This window comes from Limulus polyphemus, unplaced genomic scaffold (genome assembly GCF_000517525.1).
Source record: "Limulus polyphemus unplaced genomic scaffold, Limulus_polyphemus-2.1.2 Scaffold111, whole genome shotgun sequence".
In the NCBI taxonomy this organism is placed as follows: domain Eukaryota; kingdom Metazoa; phylum Arthropoda; class Merostomata; order Xiphosura; family Limulidae; genus Limulus; species Limulus polyphemus.
Window position 1 is genome coordinate 251,937 of NW_013665721.1, and position 9,697 is coordinate 261,633.

The window sequence follows — 9,697 nt, forward strand, 5'->3', positions numbered from 1 at the left end:
AAATGGGAAGAGGAGAGAGAGAGAGAGGGTGGAGAAGAGAAGTGGGGAGAAAGACTGTGGATGAGGACCTGAAGAACCCATCTGTTGGTAGAGAACTGTAAACAAAGGGCAGTGAACCAAGTCAGACGGGTGCCCACTGGGCCTGATCTGACAGGATAGTTTCTGATGAGACATGCAACGAACCTGGCAGTGGGTAGTGGGAGGATGGGATGCAGAGGAAGGTTTTAAATGTGAAGGTTAGGGGCAGGCTGACCCAGTCAAAGAACAGGAGTTGAAGGGCAACGTTGTGAAAGGTGATAAAACAGAGAAGATAAAGAGAACTGGTGCTAAGCTACCTTAATCCAAGTCTCCAGTGTATTGGGAACACTACCTAAGATATCAAGTTGAAGAAAGAGAGCCTGATGGAGATCGTGCACATAAAAAGTAAGAGCATGATGAAGTGCCTCAGACATAAGGTGTAGAGAGGAGAGGTAGCATAGGAAAGTGGTAAGAAAATTAAGAAGACGTGACAACTAGAGGGAGGAATAAAAGACAAAGGGTCCACTCCCAAAGCAAGTAATATACTGAGAATATAGAATGGGAAAGGTAAAATGGCTGTAAACTAAGACATGAGAATCAAGGTGGTGGAGAGGACAAGGCATGTGGGTACAGTTGTGAAACTGTTCAAGAAAGGAATCAGCATGAACCTGAATGTCAGGCAAGTGAGGAAATACTAAATAATCCCATGGAACAAAGATCAAGAAGAATCATAAGACACAGGTAAAAGAGAAAGAAAGAAAGGAAAATACTTGAGAAATAAAGTCTTGAAACTGTGGAATATTAAGAATTTTCCTTCACCAGTAGGGAGGTACCCAAAACAAATTAAGATGGAGGTAATAGCCAATCCAATTTGTCTTCCTCTTAGTCAACCTCAAATGAGGGGATGGGACACTGGCCAAATGGATGGAAATAGAAGACCCAGCATGCATGAAGGATTCCACATGGTGTATAATGGCAGTAGCAAACTAATTAGTCAATAAGGTTCCCAAAGCCACTGTAAACATAGTGCCTATGTGTGCAACATTGTCACTCATACAGGACAAAGTTGAAGTCTCCTTACTTGAAATTAAAGCTTTTGGAACAAAAATCAAAGTTTCTTTAACAAATGCAATTTGAACATTTGGAAAAAAATACCACTACAATTAAGTCTTAGTTACCTGTAAAGTGTTATTAATACTGCTGAGGTGCTATGGACTGAACTTGTGAACACAAAATTAAACCTTTTTTGTTGTTGTGGTTTGAGGATACACCTTCACAGTAATACTAATAAAGTTCACATAAAGCATTTCCAGAGACTTATATGTATGTATATATATAAATGATTTTGAGTTATACGATAGACTTATAAGGGATAAAACTTAGCTAACCAAAGTAGCCACTATTAAACTAATTGGACTTCCATTTACCTCAAGCAAATGCATGCCTAATGATGTTTAATAAGAATTATCACACAGGTTTAAACCAAGTTTAAAAAACCTATTTAAGAAGGTATAATCAGCACCAAGAAACAGTTGTGAGAAAGCTATAAAGTATGTTGTAGAATTGTGAGTTTTAATGTAAACTACCTATGGGAGATTGTACCTATATCACTATGATGCTGTAAATTGATGAGGCAAACAATTACCTACAAATGTGATTATTTTTAGATAACTCTTAACCAAATTTGTTTATTGCTGGCAAGCCAAATTCAAACCTTGTGGACCTAACTCATAAATTGCAAATACAAGTTTTTTAAACACACAGACATGTAGTAAGTGTGTGTTACCAACAGCAGGAGCTGCTTAGACAAATAATGGAATCATTAACATGACATGGTCAATCATTCAAATTATTTCCATAAAACTGAAAAAACCTTGATGCTAACAAGATATTATCTTTTTTCTTCTTCTAAAATTATTAATGTACAGAAAAAAAATATACATACCTTGATTCCTGGGGAGGTTTCACAATATCTGGAATGACAGTAACATCTGAATAGTCTATCCTAAACTTGCTGAGGAGAGCTGCCATGCTAAAAACAATGATTTAATGTCAGCATAATGTATGCCATGGTACAATTAAAGATTAATTGATATTTAAAATAAGTAAGAATTCTACTAAAATTCCACACAACATATTAAAAACTTGTATCCATAGTGATCTTCAAAAAATATCAAAAATGTTTATGATTATGAAATATTTCACAGTTGTCAATCTAATGTATCTTTGACGATATTTTTATTTGGTTATAACAAAAAAAGTCTTTCAATTATTTCAATTGCCTGTAAACATAATCTACAAACCAAGTCAAGAGGAAAGGTAGTTTCAAGACTTGAAAGCTGGAAAACTCAGCAATAAACCTAGTATCATAAGGGAAGAAAAATGGTTACTTAATATCTTACTTTCTTTGTTCCCTGTCCAGCTCATCCTTCTTATTTGCCAAGGAGAAAACACGCAACTTACAACCACTCCATTGTGCCCTTGTAGTAAGTAGATAGGGGATAAGCATTGTTAAACCTAAAAATAAAGAACTATTGATAAAACAACTTAAAACATTCTTTTAATTTCTCTCCAGTAATCGAAATAATAAAAACATTATTTAACTTATAGGATATGTATTATATGTTATATTTCAGTACTAAAACCTTTTTTATTTAATTGTTAGGCTTGACATGATTGTGATAACAGTCATTAGAATGATAAAAAATAAATGTGCATTTCTGAAGATGTTAATACACAAAAATTAAAGAGAATTAATTATTACTGCCATTATAACAAAACAGACTTATACAAGAGACCCATGTCCGGTCACAATAAAATCATTAAATTGTTATGTTGAAGGAATTTTAACATACTATCTGAAGTTAAATTGGACACCTACCACCATCATCATACAACCACCACACATCTATGGTGGCCTTCTTCTGCTTTCTTTGGAACTGATTAACACTGGACAGAACATCTTTAGGTATATCTTTTGAGAGGCCTTTCATCACTTGCGTGCTGCTGGGTGCTGGTGTTGATGCCACCTCACCTTCTGGATTCTTTGAAATAGAGGTCTGAAGCATGGAACGAGTGGCAGCTGGCGTAGCTGGAGGGGTTGACTCTGGCGAACTTCCACCTAATAACAAAGTTTATTTGTAGATTCTAATTAAGTGGTGAAGATTCATATATTCCGAAATTTTCTTTTTCTAGTTTAAATAACCTCTATTAATTACATGAATAAGACATTATAAAAGATAGAAATGCTGTGCAACATTGTAGATGTGACATAAAATTTAATTATCCACAATAGAATTTATTTTCAGAGTAAGACAGAACAATATACTACAGTAAAATCCAATATGGACACAAACATGTTCATTATTGTGTTCTAGAACACAATGTTTTCATTAAGTTCATTACGCTGCACATGTTGAATTAGTTTTTTTCTATATAAAAAAACAAGTTTTTAACTCCTTCATTTGATGCAAAGCAATGCTATACCTTGTATGCAAATAAACTGAAGAACATAAAGACTCTTGTTTATGGTTTTACTATCTGAACTATGAAAAAAACCAATAAATTAGTCATAATCAGTAAATCAAGAGTTGATAAGCAGTTTTGTTCAATAATATGATTAAATTTGATCTGCTTCAGTACACTCAAAAATATCTATTCTGAGAGAAACTTATAAATGCTAACCTAGGATTGAGTTGAGCAAGAATTACCAAACCACCAAAGAAACAATGCTTAAGGTCTGAAATGTAGAACAGTAGTTAACCTGCAAATATTTTGCCAGATTGCATGTATGGCATTTAAGGAGCTTTCATGTTGAGGTACAAAACAAATTGCTACTTTATTTGTCTAAGCCTTACTAATTTGGAGATATATAAGCCTAAATGATATCATTATTGTCTATCAAATTCAACCAACCAGAAATTCATTGAATATTAGTTCCAAAGACATACGTCCTTTATACATTAGAAAAGAAAATTACTTAAAGTAGCACATTAGTCAAGAAATGACTGACCAAAAGGAAAAGTTTGTGTGTTTAGATTAATATAAGTTTCAAATGATCTAAGTAGTCTGAAATTAAAGGGAACTAATAACGATTCTTAGATGTTATTTTAAGGAGAAAAACAAAGCCATTTTGTAACATTTCTTCTGTGACACTAGTAGCTTGCGGGATATTGACATATAGCAAATAAATCTGAAATGGATATTGTAAAATTGTATATTGACCTGAGAATTTTATTCTCTTCAAGAGATTTTGTCAACAAAAAGAGCATCTCTGGTGGACATGTTTCTATGTAAAAAATGGGACTAACATCAAAGAGAAAAGATTATTATAATTATCATTACTAATACAGACACTTCTTCATACAAACTATTTGTAATATTTTGCAATCCACAGTGATCTGGTGAAGAGATGGACATTGAACCAAAGGTAGAAGTAGTAACTGAATGATATAAGTTACATACAGGGATTACGATTCTAAATGGAGTTTGAAATTAAGTGCCATTTGTTAATTCAAAGTACAGTTATATATGATGTTGTATGTGATAAAGATTATCATAGCTGGCTGAAAGAAGCAAAATTTTAAGTATAATTTCCAATCTGACACATAAATGTGAAAACTGACAGTAGAGTAATACATTAACCATTCAAAATCCACAGTTAGTCTAACATTATGGCTGAAGATACTCTGTTCCAGACACGTGTAGTTCTAATATGTGGAGGTAGTACACATCAGTTATTTATTAAACCAGTTAATGAAAAACATCTGAAATTATTATATTGAAGATGATTTTCATCCAATAATTTAAACTAGCTTAGTGTATTTCAAGTGAAAATATATTAACTTTATTGGAGAGGAAAAAATTTTCCATAAAAGTTATGGTTATACCAATAAGAGAATTTTAGGGCAATATTAAACTGAAAAAAGAGTATATGTGCAATAAGTACATAACATCAAAACCAAAACATTTGTGATAAAGTGGATGCTGAACACTGACATATGAAGGGAAAGAAAAATAAGAAACTTCTTTTGTTAACCAGGACTGGAAGTTGATAAAGAAATAAGAATATATGTGCAATAAGTATATAACATCAAAACCAAAACATTTGTGATAAAGTGGATGCTGAACACTGACATATGAAAGAAAAGAAAAATAAGAAACTTGTTTTGTTAACCAGGACTGGAAGTTGATAACGAAATAAGACAGTGAATGTTCTGCTTGTGAATTAGTGTAAAATTACCATCACCGAACTTTCACAGCATCAACTATGATTACAGTTTTCAGATTTCCAAAGTGAAAAACTGGGACATTTTTTTTCTATATGGTGTGACACTGTGGCATTTTTGAAATAGTTTAAATTACAATAACAAACTTTTTATCATATGCTATATAATATGATATTTATTGCATTGTGTTTTAATCCACAAAAAAAAAATGTTAAAAGCTTATCCAGTTAAAATATAAGTAAAATTAAAAAAGGACTTTAGTTGTTCTGAGCCTACTCAACAGACAAATGTTGTTTCATAGCTTTTCTTTTTCATGGCTTCACAGGTTTTCAAATCTCAATTCCTATGGCTGCCTAATAACAGGTTAATTAAATATAGCAGAGAGAAGGAAACACTACAACGTGTGATCTGTCTTTGTCAGATGATTCAAGTAAAATTTAAAGGAGCCAAGCATAATGGCAAACCATACATATCAAACTCATATTAAGGTACAGAGAAACTGGGATGATCCCAGTTTTTCTCAGATGTCTGTTAACCCTAACTATGATTCACATGTGTATGTGTTACAAATAATTTTCACAGGTTATAATAAATAACTAATATTGAGTGATGGACACTGAAAATAAGATTGAGATTATTGATGCATATACAACAACCACTAGTAGGACAATGATTATGATTTCGAGATAGCTTGCATCATATGATCTAAAAAAATATTTAATATAAGTTAATATTTTACTCACATGGCTTAAACAACCCATCTGCATATTATAATTTGTGTTCATGATCATGCTTAAATCCAGTATAAAGCCTATGTAATTTGGAAAACCTGCAAAGTCTAGTTTTATTAGTTCTACTTTAAATTATTAAACACAAACAATATATATATTCGTTATAAAGAACATTTCAGTTTACTTTCAATGTGAAGCATTTAATTGTAGGATATATGAACACTGTAGCAGTAACAAGCAGGTCACAAGTTAAACAGCAAAGTAGCATTGGAATACTGTCAAATAAATCACAAGCTAGGCAGCCAAGTACCATTAATCTAGTGACAAGCAAGTAACAAGCTAAGCAGCCAAGTACCACTGGACTAATCACAAGCTAAGCAGCCAAGTGCCATTAGTCTAGTGACAAGTAAGTCACAAGCTAGGCAGCTAAGTACCACTGGACTAGTGACAAGTGATAAGTAGTACTTGACTATTTACAAATGAAACAAAAGCTAGAAAGCCAAGTAGCACCAGACTAGTGACAAACACATCACAAGCTATGCATTCATGTTGCAATAGACTAGTTGCAAGTAAATCACAAATCAGGCAGCCATATAGTGCTGGACAACTGAGAAGTGATATGTAAATAATACTGTAGATGCTATTCTGATTAGGAGGAGTTATAATAAAAGCTTATTACATGAAAGTAGTAGAAAAAAAATATAAACATACAGCTCCTATTTTAAAAGATCTACAGTTTTATATACTGGTTTTTGTGTAGGTTGTTCACCAAATATTTCACTTAGTTAAAAACCTGAATGCCTATGGATTCCATTACATAAAATCTAAATTTAATGATAATTTATCCAACCTTAACTTTATAGTACCAACTCTTATAACATGTACATATATCTCTTGCAAAATATGTAGGTTATTTTCAGATACAGAATTCATCAATATTCTGCGTGAAAACTCAGTCGATTAGTGAATGATTTAATCTCTACATAACCAGTCTACATTATCACCAAATTCAATTTTGCTTAATAACACATGCCACATTGAAAATGACAAGTACTTAATGAAGTTAATTACAGAAAGCAGTAAAAAAACTTATATGAAGATAGTACATGCAACACACCTTATAATAACATGACTAATGCTGAAGAACAAAAAACTAAGACTTATGAAGTTCTCAAAAAATTACAAGATTGTGGTTAGAAAACCAAGTCTCTGTATAACTATTACCTAAGATTTATAGACTCACACATATAATCTACAGTTTAGATTATATACTAAGTATATATAAGTAAATTCTTATAGCTTTTGTTAAAACGAAGAATTATCCAAAATGCTAAAATATTAATGTCTCATGGTAACTAATGGGCTTAGTTTTGTAAGTAGCTTACAATTACATTCTAATTAATTGTAAAAAAACAACAGATTTTTCTTAAATTTTATAATTTCTAACATCTTTATTTTATTTAAACATAAGTTACTGCAAGTTGCAAAATTGTATTGACAAAAGTTTAATGATTAATTATAGAAATAACCAAGCACTACAGAAGTTTAGAAGCATGAGCCAATTCTCCAAAACTTGGCTTAATACCTTATGTTATATGTTCAGCAATTGACAAACAATAACAATCAACAAACCTATAGCAATAAGAAAATCAAATAAACTGATAAGAAAAAGAAATTTTAAGGCCATTGTAAGAATTATTAATTTGATTATAACAACAGAAGTACTCTTCTTTCCATAAATGAAATGATATATTTAAAAACCATGTAATAAACATTTTGAATAATAAGAATGAACAAAAGTAAAAGAGGGGTTAGTTAGCTTCACCAATAATACCAAGTTAATATCCTCCTTCTAAGGTTCCCAGCTGGAAACTGTTTGGAAGCCTTTTGATTTCAGGTGGCTTAAAAATGGAATCTTATTCCAAGTTGAAAATTAAAGGTACACCCTGTTGCATTAATTAGGTGTAAATAAGCTGTGTAATTATTTGCAAAAAATATTCTCCCTTATAACCACTTTGGCAGTGTACTTCTTAGGATAAAACACTACTTTTTAAATGGTAATTAATTTGATATCAATAAATGACTGCAAAAATGAAACTATGACGTCTTCCAGAAATGTGCTTCTCCAACAATCATAGCAATTTCTGAATACCACATAAACATAACTCTAACTCTAAAATATATATATATATTCCACCAGATACAGCCCAAATGAAAAACTTTTAAGTATAACTCAAAGCTAACCCAAGTCAAAGCCAAATGGCATATATCTGTACAGCTAACCTCACAGTTGGAAGCTAAATGGTAAATATTGCATCAGATTAAACTAGCAAGGATTTTTCCAAATGAATTTAATCTAAAAGCCAATCAGTGAAATTAGAAGTTTCTCTAGGAATGGTACAATTTGTATTTTCGCTATAAGTAAAAGCTGGTGAAAAAAAAAATTGCACATTATTAGAATATTAATCAATGTTGATGAATTGTGTTTCCTTGGGCAATTTTAATTCTGACAAAGTTCAACTGTTATTGTGAATACCGAGTTCCTATCCAATTGCAGTCTTTACTCAATAAAAATACAAAAAGTACATTGAAGACCATGTAAGGGACTACTAATGAAGTTTTAACTGGTATATTCAGTTGTAAGAAAATTCTTATAGCTTTTGTTAAAACGAAGAATTATCCAAAATGCTAAAATATTAATGTCTCAATGCTTAATTGATTTACATCAAAATTTAAACTTTAAAACACAATAATGATTAATCCTAAAATATTTCACTGTTAAACAGATGAGATTACTGAGAAAACATACATTACAGAATCAAATGCAGAATGAGGTACGTATACAAGTTTGTGTTTAATACAGAGAATAAAAAAAAAAGGTTGTTCAGTCTTCAACAGTAACACTGCTATTTTCTTAAAGACAGTGTACAATATTTGAAGAATTAAATATATAGACATCTTTAAAGACAAAAAATAATTGAAATTTGAAAAACTGTAATATAATGGAAATATACTTTGCTACAAGGGTATACTTATGTGCACAAGGTGAAGGGTGAAGGATACGCAACCCTCTAAAAACAAACAAAAAAAAACTGAATCCAACGTGCACATAAAATAGTGAATATATAAAGATTAACAATTTCACACACAAATACTCACCTTGGAAGAGTACACAGGATATATATCATGTTACAAGTCACATGTACAGCTCTATTCCAAGTTAACAATAATAATAAAAGCACCAGAAAGGGGAGTCTCCATATGAAACTCTTAACCAATACTGTTACATACTGTCTATTCTCCTTTGAACCTGATGAAGATGTTTGTATAAACATCCTCCACTAGGATATATTCCAGCATTTAGTCTGTAGAAAACTGATCAACCTTGAAAGGTTAGATAAATAGAGAATAATTGTTAGAAAAAGAAGAGAGACACACACACACAAGCAGCTGCAGAGACTTACCCCCACCTGAGAAAGCTGCAAACAATGTCAGCCATGAAGCTGTAGGTTTCATTACTAGAATAAAACACCCAGACAAATATCACAAACTCAAGAGAAAAAAGACAGAGAGAAAAATACACATTAAAACAAATAGCTGTTTGAAAATTAGCTTTGCTGTAAAATAACCAATTTGTCAAAGCTATTTCAGATACAACTGTGTATGTGTATGTGTGTGTATATATATATATATATATATATATATATATATATATATATA

General features: G+C 31.5%; 1 protein-coding gene across 1 annotated transcript in view; it reads right to left on the minus strand.

Moving 5' to 3' along the window:
* LOC106471363 (solute carrier family 12 member 2-like) overlaps nucleotides 1-9,697 on the minus strand; it is a 49,536-nt gene that overhangs the window by 14,408 nt on the left and 25,431 nt on the right. The window contains exons 15-17 of the mRNA XM_022400700.1: nucleotides 2,900-3,139; nucleotides 2,421-2,535; nucleotides 1,964-2,050 (exon numbers count right to left, since the gene is read on the minus strand). Coding sequence (XP_022256408.1) covers nucleotides 1,964-2,050; nucleotides 2,421-2,535; nucleotides 2,900-3,139 — 442 coding nt within the window. The remainder of the gene's footprint in view (nucleotides 1-1,963; nucleotides 2,051-2,420; nucleotides 2,536-2,899; nucleotides 3,140-9,697) is intronic.